The sequence below is a fragment of the Heteronotia binoei genome, chromosome 5 (genome assembly GCF_032191835.1).
Source record: "Heteronotia binoei isolate CCM8104 ecotype False Entrance Well chromosome 5, APGP_CSIRO_Hbin_v1, whole genome shotgun sequence".
NCBI lineage: Eukaryota > Metazoa > Chordata > Lepidosauria > Squamata > Gekkonidae > Heteronotia > Heteronotia binoei.
The window spans coordinates 19,290,886-19,305,913 of record NC_083227.1 but is presented as its reverse complement, the minus strand read 5'-3'; the positions used below and the strand labels follow the sequence as shown (position 1 = coordinate 19,305,913).

The 15,028-nt window shown below is 48.8% G+C and overlaps 1 protein-coding gene across 1 annotated transcript; it reads right to left on the bottom strand.

Annotated features, from left to right (window-relative positions):
• Positions 1-1,709: 1,709 nt before the first annotated feature.
• LOC132571795 (E3 ubiquitin-protein ligase TRIM7-like) lies at positions 1,710-14,635 on the bottom strand. Its single transcript, XM_060238589.1, has 8 exons — positions 14,387-14,635; positions 13,153-13,317; positions 11,909-12,004; positions 8,377-8,607; positions 7,170-7,192; positions 5,455-5,573; positions 4,514-4,546; positions 1,710-2,758 (listed from the first exon to the last, which is right to left on the bottom strand). Exons 1-8 carry the CDS (start codon positions 14,633-14,635, stop codon positions 2,241-2,243), a joined length of 1,434 nt encoding a protein of 477 aa, XP_060094572.1. The 3' UTR covers positions 1,710-2,240.
• Between the last annotated feature and the right edge of the window lie 393 nt (positions 14,636-15,028).

Below are 15,028 nucleotides of genomic sequence, written 5' to 3'. Positions count from 1 at the left end.
GGTTTTCTTTGTCATTCTGTATTGATTTTCCTCCTTTCAGCACTCCGTTCACTTTGTGGTTGCCGTATCCCCCAGGGTTTTCTGAGAGTGCTTTCATGAGGATTTTTCTCTTGCTTTGCTTCCAGGTCAAAGTTAAATCAAAAGCATACAGATTCCCTCAGATTCCACCCACCACAAACCTTTTTACTGCCCCCTGAGGGCCACCTCCCTCCCATTGAGGTTGTTCCATCAACTCTGCACCTTCTGCCATCATCTCCCACACATTGGTACACAAATTCCATTTGTTTTTAAAGTTTGAATTTTTTTGGACAAGTGGCATGAGACTAGCTATGAAAGACTATCACTAGTCTCAGATCACTGAACGAAAAAACATTAATATTAATATTAGGTAGTCTTTCAGATTATTTAATTATGTCTCGTGATCATGATTACTGGTTTCCCCCCTTGTTGTTAGTCTATTTTGGTTTTAAATTATTTGTAATCTGTTTTGTATTTACTGTTTTGTTTTATCTTGATCTTAAGACCATTGGTCAAGGAAGCTAACAAATAAAAGCAAAGGAAAAATGAAGACAATGGGAGAGGGAAGTTTAAGAAGTGCTCACGTGTATCAGGGTGAAGGCAGAAGAGGGAGTGGAAGAAGGAAGGAGACCCATTGTTCCCCCTCACCACTGCACCAATGAGGTAGGAGATGGCAGCACATTAGGCTGACACGGTGGCAGTTCAGCAGTCAGCACAGGAAACGAGGGTAAGATAGGATTCCTTCCCTGCAAGTGTCATGGAGCCCTTACTTGTCATCACCAGATCTTCCAGAAATGTAGGTGACCTATTAGTATGAGCTGAGAGCCAGTGCGTTGCAGTGTGGTGGACTTAAAGTGATGAGGCCTGAGTTCAAGTTCCTGCTCAGCTATCGGATTGCTAGCCTCCAAGTGGGGCCTGGAGATCACCCAGAATTACAGTTAATCTCCAAACAACATAAATCAGTTTCCCTCGAAAGAAGGGCCACTTAGAGGGTGGCTATGGCATCATGCTCCCCCCAGTCCTTCCTCTTCCCAGACCCCACCATCCCCAGCTCTGCACTCAAAATCTCCAGGACGAAGCTCACTCACTCTTGGACTGGCTTCCCTCATGGGGGCGTGGGTAGGAGAGAAAACAGGAGCACCCAGTTCCTTGGAAACACAAAGGAGGAGAGAAGAGGAGACTGGAGTTATACCTTCCCTTCACTCAGAGAGCCTTACAATCTCCTTTCCCTTCCCTCCCCACAACAGACACCCTGTGAGGTAGGTGGGGCTGACAGAACTCTGACAGAACCCTTGAGAGGAACAGCTCTGACAGAGTTATGGCGACCCAGGGTCACTCCAGCAGGTGCATTTGGAGGGGTGGGGAATCAAACCTGGTTCTCCCAGATTAGAGTCCAAGCATTTAACCACTACACTAAAGGAAAGCAAAATGGCTGTGTGAATGTGAAAGGGATATAACGGTTTGAAAAGAGACACAAAAACAACAGGAAGAGCAACCGCAATGCAAGCATAGCCCAGCAGGACCCTGGTTATGCAAATCCACCTCTGGATTTTTCTGTCCAACTGCAGAGTTGGGGATGGGACAAGTCAATAAATGATGGCAACCTTTATGACTTCTCCGGCAGTTATGAAATGGCTTCACCCACCTCCCCCCGCCCCCACCAAAGAAAACTGCAGAATTCAAGCAGCAGACTTTTCAACAAAACATCACTTTATAATAAACATAACATCTTTTCAATTCCTGGCATAACTGAAACACAAGTGGTATCTGAACACAGCTACCTTGGCAGGGACAGGATCTCCAGTGTCCATCAGAAAAGGCAGGCTGAACACAGGGCAAAACCTAGCAGATAGTGCCCAGTAAAGAAGAGAGGAAATCCCAAATAGTAACTGAAACATGCAGGACCTCGTCTTCCTCTGTAGGCTCTGCAGCACTTCCTCTCTCGTGCGGGAGAACGAAGGCTGGAGAGATCGAGGGGGGGGGGGTCTGTTCAGAGCTCTCCTGTATCTTTTACAATGGGAAAGGCATTACTGTCACTTTAAGGAATAAGATACAAAGGGGGGGGTAGGAATGTTGGGAAATGGAGGGGGAAATATTTCCATTTTACCCCAGTCAAATTTTGGTGGCTGGAGACAGGAGAGGTCTTCACAGGCCTTGAAAAAAAGGAAGAATATTGAGAAATACTATTTTCTTCTTGATGGTCCTGGTGTGAAGAAAAGGTCCTAGGAAGAGATTTTGAGGTGGCCTTTTTTATACACCCAAAAGTAGGGCAGGAGAGTCTCTCCAAAGAAGGAGGCTCCAGAGAACTCATAGAGAAGGGCTGCTCGGTCAGCATCAAAAAAGGCCACTCGACCCCCAGCATAGCTCAGGCACACTCGGATCCTCTTCAGCTCCCCAGTCACAGTCAGGGGAGGGTAATGTTCTTTTATATAAGCCCTGTGCATCCCTGACCACTTCCCCACAGCCCAGATCCCTTCCTCAGGAGTAAAAGTGAGGCCTCCCTTCCTCCTCACAGACTTTCTGGCCACCCCCACAATCCAGCTTTCCTCACTTCCCACAAGGACTTCCCAGAAATGGCAGCCTCCTGTGAATCCCTCACGGCCCAGCACAGCAGTATACATCTCAAATCTCTCCGGACCTCTGGGCAGAGCTTGAGGTTTTTCTCCTTCTCTCACGCTTTTCTGACCCTCAGACAGGATGAGCCATGAATGGGCTGTGTCTGGATCCAGAGTCACATTTGCTGTTGAGGGAAAATGAGACAAGAAATGAAACGGCATCAGCTGGGGGATTTCACCCACTGGCCTGTTTGGCTTCCTTCTCCTGCCAGTCATGGCCTCCTCCCACTAGGCTTCCCAACCCCCCGGCCTGGCAGGGGATCCTTGTATTTGCAGGCTCCTCCCCCACTCTCCAAAAATCCGGAAGCAATTGGGGGAGCGAGGGAGAACTGACAGCAACACTCCCAAGAGCTACCCAGCCTATGCTGGCCGCACCGACTACATGGGCGGAAGAGCACCACAGCGGTGGGAGCAACCCCCCCCCCCCCGAGAGGAAATTCCGGAAGAGCAACAAGTGGTGGACAGTCCTCTTCAGGCAGCACCCCACCACGAGGAACCAGCCGCCCCGCCAGCCATGGCGGCCGCTCCAACTCCCCAAATAACCCCGAGGTCGACCAGGGAATGCAGGGCGCCAGCCTACTCAAAAGACTTTGTGTCCAGAACTAGGGGGGGAGGAGTGTTGTGTCTTGCATTTCAGTCCTGAAGTTACATCACAGCGAACGCTACAGAGGTGACCAGTGGAAGCCCACTGGTCCCTGGATGTAGCTCGCAAATACGCTCCGCCAATCACGATCTGTGGCAGGAAGCTTAACTGGCCAGGATTGGACCTGGCCAGATGGAGGGTTGTTCCGGGGTATGTATATAATCGGGACCTGGCCCGCATTTCTGCGCCTTGTGATGTACTTGTCAATAAAGCATGTTGCCTTCAACACGTCTCGTCACTCAGTACATTACAGGGGGGAGAATAGCAAGACTTTTCTTATGGAGCTCAGTCAAGTTCTTGCCCAGCAGCCATTCTCCCATCATTTCAATATGGCAGCAAGTAGGTGAAAAAAGGCAATTCATCTCCTCAGAGTTCACCTTTTCTTTCATCCTTACCAACATCCGCAGAGCAAGAAGGAACTGGCTGTGGTACGGAGGGTCAGATTTTGAGAAACAAGAGTGTTCTGTAATAGGCTTGCCAATCCCCAGGTCCCAGCGGGGTTTCCCTCACTTTTGCAGGCTCCTTCCCCTCCTCCCAGTCAGCTGGCCAGCGAGGGAAGCCTCGCCCCTGCAGCCACCATGTGCCTTTTTACTTCTGGAGACTTGAAAGATGCTCGAAAAGACTTACATTTTAGACGGTGTGTCTGTGCCTTTAAATCCAGAAGCCAGGCTGAATGTGGGTGGGGTGAGCTGGCAGAATAACATGGTTGCTCCCAGTAGCTGTGACAGGAGCCCAGAACCATTGTTTTACAATCTTTTCAGAGGTCGTTTGCATAGTTAGGGGTAAACTAGAACCTTGGTTTCCCCTGTGTTAGTCTGAAGAACTTGGAACTTCAGCAACTCATGAGTAAATTGCCCCAGTGAGACCACACAAGTGTGAAATTGCAAACTCTTTATTTTGGAGAAAGAGAGAGAAAGAGAGAGAGAGAGAGAGAGAGAGAGAGAGAGAGAGAGAGAATGTTTACAGGGAACATGCAGCTGCTTGGGGTGAGGAAATGAAGATTGTATTCAGGGGAACTGCACTGCTGTATTCTTATTTATTTATTTCAGGGAATAGGAAAGTCTCTTGGCTCCACCCTCAAAGTCTCCCACCCCCAAAGTCCCCAGGTATTTTCTGACTGACTTGGTAACCCTCTTCTGCAGTGCTATCTCTGAGAACACCAAGCAGAAGAACACAAATTGTTAGGTGAAGCTTTTACGTTTAGAAACAATTGATCCGTTTATGAAGAAAAATGTACCTTTCTGCAGATGAAGTCCAGAATCCAGAGTGTCTGAGAAAGCAAAGGAACAGAAAGTGAGTGGCAGACCTTTCCACTTATCATAAATCCTGGGACAAAAATATCAGCATGGGGAGGGAAGGCAGCATGATATAGCCCAACATTATCAAATCTTGGAAGCTGGGTTGATACTTAGATAGGAAATTAAAGAAGACTCTGCAGAGGAAGAAAATAGCAAACTGCCTCTGTTTCTCACTTGCCTTGAACACCTCTTGGTGGGGTCGCCAGAAGTCCTTTGCGACTTGATGGCACATAAGTATATATTCCTTATGAGTTACAGCGAAAGGGTCAAGTAGAAGCTATTGGGGGGGGGGAGGGGACTGTGTACAAATATTCAAATTTGTTTTCACAAGTCACTGGAGTTACTAGAGATTCATGTCATAGAAAGTATCCTAAGGACTGCAGCCCAAGGGTCCAATCTGGCTATATTTAGGATTTTTCTAGACACAGGTTCTGCAGTGCCATCCTGAGCAGAGTTACACCCTTCAAACTGATTTAAATGGGCTTTTGACTTTACTTTAAAGACAGCACTGCAAAGAGAAGGGGGGGGGCCTGAAATTGATCCAGTGGCTGTCTTCATTAAATGCAGATGCCCTGAAGGGCAGTTTCCCTCCCCTTCCTATCATTTCAGGTGCTTGCTTGACCATCTACCTCACCATGTGCCTTTGCATGGTCACAGTAATGAATAGAGATCAACACAGAATAACATCGAGTAGTCCATGTAATGCAATTCTGAAGTTATGGCAGAATTATCAAAAAACTTTACACGGTGAACTAAAATGGCCTTCTGAACTGATACAAAACTTCCCCACGTTCCTGGGTCTGTTAACGATATAACCATCCTGGAACATCAGGTCCACTCTAATGTCCAGTTTGAAACTCTTGCAGTGTTTCTTCATTACCTTTGAATTGCCTCTTGATGACCTCCAAAGGGGGATTGAAATATGAGAAGTACCAGATGTGCCACTTCAGGGCAAGTGGGAAATCCACTGGATTCTCAAATGACTCCTTTTCTTCATACCTGGAGAAAATCCCATTAAGATGCTATCCAACCAATTCAGAATCTCCCATCCCAATGGATTAAAGAAGTAGAGGAAGGAACTGCCAGAAAGCCAAGAGAGACCCAGGCTGATGCTGAAAACACTGAAGGATGTGTGTGTGGGGGGGGCCTTTGGACAGGCCTGTAGCCATGGGGGGCCTGGCCCCTCCACCCAACCCCACCCTCCACCTATATGGCCCCTCCTGGTGACCCGGCTCTCCCCGGTGCTTTCGCGGCACCCGCTCTCTCTGTGGCTGCTGCTCTGGCAGCCGCTGATCTCCCCACCACTCTGGTGCCTCCCCACTCCCTCCCACCGACACACAGGAAAAGCAGCACAGAGGCCAGCAGCTGCCTCCTCCCCACTTCTTCGCGATTGCTGCTTTTCCCGCTGATCAGCTGATGGGGGAGGCTGCAGCTTTGAAAGAGTCCCATTTTTCCAGCGCTTCGGTCTGTCGGTGGGTGGGAGGGAAGGGGGAGGCACTCTGGAGGGGAGTGGGGCCGCCACAGTGGTGGGCCCCTCCATCTGAAATTTAATTCGGTGGGACCCCCCACCTAAAATTTTCTGGCTATGGGCCCGCCTGTGGAGAGAAATGTTCACCTCAGTGTAGCTCCTGCTTTGTTAAGAACTGGACCTGGGTTCCACACAGCAACTGCAGAGAATGGCTACCACAAAACAATACAGCTGGTTTTGTGCACTAAATAGCACTGCAGAAATTAATTGTTCATTTTTCCTGCTCCTTGTGCTGTGTTTTGTGCAGGTGGAACAACAAAAACAGGGAAGTCCCCTTCCCAACTCTGTCTTGGCATGACACAAATGGCATGAGGAAGAGAAGGCAGGAGCCCTCCCTCTCCCAGAGTGGCATTTGAGGCCTAAACAGGGTCTGCTTTCTTTTTTTAGAGCCATTTGCTGCAGGTGGCATGTGACCCTGTGGAGCCCAGGCCAAACTATCTTTTCTGGTTTGGCCCTAGGAACTGCAACCCCAAATCCCCTGCTCCTGTCTGTCTCGCAAATGTCCAGGTAAAGAACAAGAAAGCTAGTGAGGGTTCTGGACAAGGACTATCCCGGCTGTCTGTCTGTCTGTCCCTCTCCCCCCCCCCTACCCCGAACATGAAAAAGGCCAAAAAATAGGTGAGGGAATGACTGCTGTTGCTGCTCCATGCAGTACTGAATGAAGGACAAATTCACAATGCGGAAACAGCCGTGGCCAATCTGCTGCTACCATTACAGAAGGATCTTTATAAAGGGACTGATGGTAAGCTGCGGCAGCCGTTTTGTGGCTGACATCATCTCCTGTGGCAGCGTCCTTCACACCATGTCAGCATTCCAAAGCTGCCGGCAGCCTCAAAAAGGCTGGAGACCCTTGTTCTAGAGGTGCACATCTAGGTGCCAACCCAGACCACCCACCATTTCACTACACAATTTCCTGTTGACAAGGCTCTGTGTATAAGCTGTTTGCCACTGAAAGATGGATGGAGATCTGATTTGGCTCTGAGTCAAGATGCTGAAGGACTGTGTTCTTCACAGGCTACTCAGTCCAATCCCAACATTATGAAGGTTAATGCTGAAGGCCTACTTACTTCTGCAAGGTGCTTCTGGCATCCTGAGGAAAAATGGCAGAGAGAAAAAGAAAAGAAGAAGATATTGGATTTATACCCCGCCCTCCACTCAGAGTCTCAGAGGAGTCACAATCTCCTTTACCTTCCTCCCCCACAACAGTCACCCTGTGAGGTGGATGGAGCTGATATGGCTCCCACAGCAGCTGCCCTTTCAAGGACAACCTCTGCCAGGGCTATGGCTAACCCAAGGCCATTCCAGCTGCAGCAAGTGGAGGAGTGGGGAATCAAACCCGGTTTTCCCAGATAAGAGTCCACACACTAAACCACTACACCAAACTGGCTCTCAGTGCTTGCTAAGAGACCTCAGTGCTTGCTAAAAGATCATACCAGGAAGACCTCTCTGGAAGATTCTACCCTCTGGCATTTTGCTTGTGTCCAGCTAGCAGACTTCACTCAAAGACTGGGGTAGATCTTCATAAAGTGGAAGAAAAATCTCTGTGAGGTTAATACCAGCAGACAAAGTGGAGCCATTTTGGAGTGGTGTGATCTGCTCCGACAACTTAACAACGATAGTGTTCACAGAGATTTTTCTTCACATGGAAGGCTGGAAGGCTTCTGGCCACCTGCAGATGCAAAGGCATTCCTAGCAATGTTTCTTCCATCAGCCTTGCATCACTGCAAGACTGCCTCCCTTTTCCCTGCTACATTGCTGAGCCAGCTTGCAGGAGTTTCCCTGCAAGATGGCTCAACAACAAAAGGGAAGGGAGGGTCTAGCCATCAATGCCATCGTATCTGCACAGATGTGAAGGGCAGGCAGAAGCAAGCTCAGCGGTGGCAGGAACAGGTGTGCGGATGCCATTCCTGTAACCACCTGTTGTTGCTGTTGTGTGCCTGTGTGCATTTGGAGCGCACATCTGTGAGCCGCCACTATAAGCCACGTTCCCTGCCCCACAGACATCCTCCTTTTAAAATGTACTGTGAAAAACCTTGCATGGAATCCTCACTCCAGGGGTGGGGAGGTTTCACAGAGCCCCTGCTTTTGTCCAGTCTGCCCCTGGCTGGAGATGCAAAAGGACAGAGAGGAAAACAGCTCACATGCAGAGATGAAAACTTCCTAGCAGCATAAACTGGCCTTGTTTGCTTTTCTGCTGAGCAAAGGAGGCACAGAGAAGATCTGGAGCCAGCCTTTTACCCTAGGGGACCCTGCCTGTTCCTGCCACCCCCTCACCTGCAGGAGATCACTGGCTGGATGCTGACACTTCTCTTCCATCTCCCAGATGAGGCTTTCGAGAGAGGAGAGGGCCTCAGAGAGTGCGGCCAGGTGCTGGTCCCTTTTCTTTGCCACCTCCATCTCCACCTCTTCCATCTGGGCCAGCAAAAGCTTCTCTTGTTCCTCCAGAAACATGTGCAGTTGCCTGAACTTTGCTACTGCCTCTTGCTTCTCTCCTTGGGTTTGTTTCTGAAATGGAAAGAGAAGAGAATCGGTCCAGTGTCAGGAACACAGCTGGTCTCTACAGTGGGAAGAGCCTCCTATGAGAAGAGCACGTGGGCCTTTCAGAGATCACAATTAACACTCAGCAGGGACAGCGGAAGATCCACCAGGCCCAGCCTCAGGGCCAAAGAACACAAGGATCTCCCTCCAACTCCCGGAGGGGTTCTTTCAGCCACAGAGGATTCAGTCTGCAGCAGAAGACCCAGAGAAAAGAAGGGGGAGGCTTGAGTCCATTTGTTCCCCCACTAGAACACCCTTCATAGGTTGACCCCCCCAATCCATATTAGGGGATGATATACCGTACTATTTGAGTAGAAACCCCACTGGAGGCAAAAGAGCACAGAAGCCCCTTCACCTTGCTTCATCTTCCAATGTAAACTGCAGCTTCCCTGGCTGCACTATGGGCAAGGAAAAATTGCAGGAGAGGGGGGAACTACACACTACTCAGTATCCCAGGTACTTTCCCTGCCTTAGAATCTGTGATGGCTTAACCCCACTTGGCCCAATTCAGCATCGCTGGGCTCCTATCAACATTTGCAGCAAGCATGAGGAGGAGGCAGAGACTCCTCCCAGGTTGCTTGCTGGTGCATTTACACATATGGGGCCTGAACACGTATGTTCTTCTGCCTATGATTCTCTCTATAGCAAAGAGTGCCTTGGAAAGTCAACTGATGCTGCTCGAAACAAAACATCCAGGGCACTGGAGGGCAGGGAGCTCCCGAGGCACAAGAGCGCGCAGTTCCACAGCATCCCCAGACTCACCACCCAGGTAATACCTCTGCTTAGAATTGCAATGTTACCCCTACCTAAGAGCTGCCTTTGGGGCCTGTTCTGCTGAATATGGACCAGGCTGTGCATCTAGGGATGCCAGCCTCCAGGTGGGGCCTGGGGATCCCCTGGAATTGCTCATTTCCAGACTACAGAGATTGGTTCCCCTGGAGAAAACATGCTTTGGTGGGTGAATTCTGGTTTTAAACAATTTTATTGATAGCATATGGTAACAATATCCATTTATATCATCTCTATCCCTAACCCATATGATATTTTCTAATCCCCCCTCCCTCCGTTACTAGACTCCCGCCGATGTTATATACTTAAAGTTCACTTATAAAGGTACCTTTAACTATAACCATCTAAATTGATATTCTACCTTTTCTAATACTCATTATTAAAAAATTGTCCAATGTCTTTTTATGTTCCATTCTTTCTCTACATAACCTCTAAATTTCTTCCACTCCCTTTTAAACACTTCCAAATCATAGTCTCTTAGAATTCTTGTTAGTTTATCCATCTCACTCCACAAAAAACCTTTCAAAATCCAATCCCATTTCTCTTGCATTTTTTCTTGCTTCCACAACTGCGCATACAATGTCCTAGCAGCTGAGAGCAAGTACCAAATTAAAGTTCTATCTTCTTTTGGAAATTTTTCCATTTGTAATCCCAACAGAAAAGTCTCTGCTACTTTCTTGAAGTCATATCTCAGAATCTTAGATATTTCTTGTTCTATCATCTGCCAGAACTTTTTCGCTCTTTCACATGTCCACCACATATGATAAAAAGAACCTTCATGTTTCTTACATTTCCAACATCTATCTGACATCTTTTTACTCATCTTTGCCAATTTTTAGGAGTTATATACCACCTATACATCATCTTAAAACAATTCTCTTTAATACTCTGACATGTTGATATTCTCATAGAGTTCTTCCAAAGATATTCCCATGTACCCATCTGTATTTCCTTGTTTGCATTAATTGCCCATTTAATCATTTGAGATTTTACTACTTCTTCTTCTGAAGACCATTTCAACAATAACTTATATATTTTTGATATTAATTTTTCATTATCTCCAAGCAGAACCTTTTCCATTTCTGTTGGTTTGTGTCTAATTCCTTCAGATTTAATATCATTTTCCATCAAACTTTTTATTTGTTGCATTTGAAACCAGTCATACTTGTTGTTCAGCTCTTCAGCAGATTTTAATTCAACTTTATCACCTTGGATCTTTAGTAATTGATTATATGACAATCCTCTCTCTTCATCAGATTCAACTGTTATTTTTATTACTTCTGCTGGTACTATCCATAACGGCTTTCTTTCATCACCATATTTCTTGTACTTTATCCATGTATTTAACAAATTATTTCTGATATAATGGTGAGAAAAAAACCATCCATCTTTTTTTCCCATAGTACATATAAGCATGCCAGCCAAATTTGTTTCCATGAGCTTCTAGCAATGAGCTGGAGGGTGAATTCTAGGGCCCTGTGTCAGTTCTGGATTAACCATTAAGCAAAAGAAATACACGCCTAGGGTACCAAGAAAAGGGGACACCCCACAGATTTTTCTCATAACTCTCATGCCCTTAACTTTTTCACTGGTGCACTCAGAGCCGGCCATAGGGCGCATGAGTGCCCCAGGCAGCCTCACTGCCCGCCGCCCTCCCGCGCTATGCCCCCAATTTTAACACCTGGGTGAAGCATGAAGCACCGCGCTCCTGGGTCTCTTTCAAGGCCGCACCCCGCCATTCAGCTGATTGGCGGGTAAAGCAACGCTGAGGCAGAAAGGACGAGGAGCCACTGAAAAAGCAGCCGCCGCCGCTGCTCCTCCGCACTTCCTCCCCACACTATCCAGGGAGGAAGTGAGTAGGCAGTAGCCAGCAGCGGCCGCCTTTTCAGCGGCTCCTTATCCTTCCTGCCGCCACTGCCCAACGCTGATCCTGGTGAGCAGCCAGCCTCTGCGCTGCTTTACTCGCCAATCAGCTAATTGGTGGGGACAGCAACCTTGAAAGAACCCCTGGAGTGCGGCGCTTCACCGGGGCATTAAAACTGGGAGGGAGGGAGGGGAGGCAAATAGGAATTTTTCTAGGGGGCAGGAGCGAGGGCCGATTTTGGCGCCCCCACCCTACCAGCACCCTAGGCAAATGCTTAGTTTGCCTAGTGGGCAGGCTGGCCCTGGGTGCACTCAACTGCTAGTTAGTGCTAAACAAATACAAATAATATAGCAAATATAAATTATACTTAATATAGTTGGGAGGTCTGGCCTGGGGGATGGATTAAAAATATGAATTTTTAATCTCTTATTTCACCTTCAGCACTTACTGAGTCTCAATGTTTTGTCAGTTAAGTAATGGAAAGGCAGTGGGGCAACGTTGTTGGGCTGTGATTAGGGCAACTCCACTTCTCAACTGAAGGGGAGGGGGCGGCCTCGTGAGCTGACATTCCTGCTCTTTGGACTCTGTTCATTCCCCAGCCACAGTGACACTTACAAGCAAGTCTTGGCTTTCCCTCTCAATGTCTCCTTTATACACCACAATTCTCTCTCTCTCCTTCTTCAGAATCTCCAGACAGTTGCAGAACTGATCCTGCGGGGGGAGGGGGGGCGAAATTGAAATGCATTCTTTTTTAAAGGTTTACTCCATTCTCTTCCCTCCTGCCCACTACTACACACACATTTACACACACGTGCCCCAGCTACGGGTTGGATATTTTTTACATTAAAAACAATTATTTGTAGTCAATATATCACTAAATTGTGTTAACACTCCAGCAATCTGTCAAGTATTGCTTACTGTAAAGAGAAATGGCAAAAACCTCAGTGGTGGGGGATGGTAGTGAAAATCAATACACTGATACTTCCCACACTTCCTCAAAAACCTCTTTTGATATGATCTTTAAAGAATGATCCAAATCAGGTTTGAGAAAAAACTGCTGCAGATCTGCAGAAAACTGAGAAGATGAGTGGAAACACCACAATGTTGCACCAAACTAAACCCCCCTGCAATTTCAGAGGGGGCTGAATGCAGCAAGAATTCTGGATAGAAATAACCACAGTTGCAGGAAGCGGGGGGGGGGGGAGGATTCCTTGCAGTGCCACAATGCAGCGGGAGGGCCGGGGCTCAGTGGCAGAGCATCTGCTTGGCTAGCAGAAGACCCTGGGTTCATTCTCTTTGCATCTCCACTTGAAATGGTAGCCATTGATGTGAAAGACCTCCGCCTGAGTCCTTGGAGAAGCACAACTAGTCAGAGTGGGCCTGGACATGTGCAGCTTTCCTACCCCACCCCCAATGCTGTCCTTCTGATTTGAACTGCTTCTTCACAGCTAGGATGTGCAAATGAGAAACAAGGTTCCAAACCTGCACACATTCTCTCCCAGCCCCCAGGCAAAGAGCAACTCCAGGACAGCAGATGTCATCGGGAAAGCAGTGTGTGTATGTGGGGGGGGGGGGATTTAAACTGGGAGTCAGGCAGCTGCCCCCTCATTGCTCTGTCACACAGTCATCTGTCTAGAGGGCAACACAGCCTGACGGGAAATGAACTCATCTCCCCATATCACCCCATGTCGGCCTCAGCAGTGGGGCAGGAAGGAATGCACTGGGGAGACACCAGGCCAGGAAGGAGGCAGCAAAGAGGTGTTATCACTCCCCAATTTAGGCCCAGAGGCCAGGGGACAAATTGGAGGGAGTTTACCTGCAAAGAGACCCCACCAACCTCCACCTTTTGGGTGTCCTACCTTGTACTCTTGGGAGGCCTCCTCAAGAGGAAGGACTTCGTGATCTCTGTGCTCCTTGGATCGGTCACAGACCCAACAGATGAGGGCTTCATCATCCAGGCAGAAGAGCTTCAGGGGCTCCTGGTGCTTCTGGCAAACTCTCCCTTTTCCAGCTGCCACTGCTGCCTGCTGACCAAAACCAAGACACAGGATTTGTTTCATTTTTTCCTCTCCCCCAGGACAGTTTCTCTCTGTGTAATGACTGGATATAGCTAGTGCCTTGTTCAGTTAAAAAATAACACCCACACCCACCCATCTGAACCCTCTGGATTGTGGTTCTCAGTTGGGAGTTTGGGGAGGGGAGAGGCATTTTCTCGATGTGAGGGATCTAGAGGTGCCGCTGTCAAGAAAGTGGCCTTTCTCCAAGCCATTTCTTGGCCTTTCAGATTTTGGCTCAGGGTTGGGGCCTAGTAAGTGACAGAAGGCCCCTATCAGGGAAACAAGTGTCCCGATGGCTTGCAGTTCAGAGAGAGATCAGGGATGAGAAGGCCACACATCATGGAACCTTCAAGATCATGGACCCTTCAAGGTTGAGACCCAATGGGAGACTGGCAATCCCACCCCCTCATTTGCACAAGGAATCTGGGGTGTGTGTGTGTGTGTGTGTGTGTGTGTGTGTGTGTAAAAGCTTGCTTGGACTGTGGGCACACGCAAGCTGAAGAACATGTTGCATGTCTAAGCAATGCCCAAGATTGGCCAAACGGGATCAGGCCAGCTGAGAGCAGTCTGGTCATCCTTTTGACTAGGTTGGGTGTTGTGTGGTCAGAATACTCCACTCTTGGATTTTGGACTCTGAAACTGAGACCCGCGGGGAGTCTGGCAATCCCACCCCCTCATTTGCACAAGGAACCTGGGAAGGGGAAGGGGAGAGCTTGCTGGGACTGTGGCCACACATGTGAAGGACAAAAATTGCATTAAGACCCGAGAATCTCCTGTCTGCAGACTGGCAGCCCCTCCCTGCGAGCGTAGTCGCTAGAATAAGTTAGCCTCATTGCAGAATGGCAAACAAAGAACAATACACTTGTACATTCTTTCAAGTTTCTGGAAGTTGCTTCTCAGGGGGAAGGGGCCTAAGAAATTAACAAGTCATTAGGCAGGTGCTTACAAATAACAAGCCATAATTAATGGGGCGTGGTTATTAGATCAGGGGCAGGACCACTGACCACGCAGAGGGAGGCTTCCTCCTCCTCCTCACGGACTCCCCCCCTTCGCACCGACCTCTTGCAGAGCGACTCTCTCGGCTATTTCCACAAAGCTGGCCAGCTGCTGGTTGGGGCGGAGGCTGTTGCGCTGAGCCCTTCCGCTCCCCCCAGCTGCGGGTCAGGCAGCCTCGGCAGAAACTGTGGCCGCACTCGGCAAGCATGACAGGGTCGTTGAAATAGTCCAGGCAGATGGAGCAAGAGGCTTCCTCGCAGAGGTCGTGCAGGGGATCCCCGGCTGCCATGGCAGCCGCCTCCGCCAAGCGAGAGGAGAGACGAAGTGAGCTACTTTCGCTTTCCCAAAGTAGCGACGGGGTGTTTCCTTTCCTGGGAATCAGCTCCCTGCCGGCGCCCAATCAGCGGCCGAAGACGAACCGGCGCCAAGAAAGAGAGTGGCGGGAAGACAGCCCTTGGCAGGGAATTCGGTCCTGATGGGGAGCAAAAGTCTGAGTTCAGCTCAGACTTCATTTGGAGCAGGAGCTCACAGGAGCCCCGCTCCGGAACCTCTGAATTGTATCCTGCTCTTTCTTTCTTAACCCCCCCTCCCCCAAAAAACACCTTGCTTCTGGGCTCCACTGCCTGTGAGAATTTTGCTGAACTCTAAGCTTTGACAGACTTTCTAATATCCCCCCCCCCAC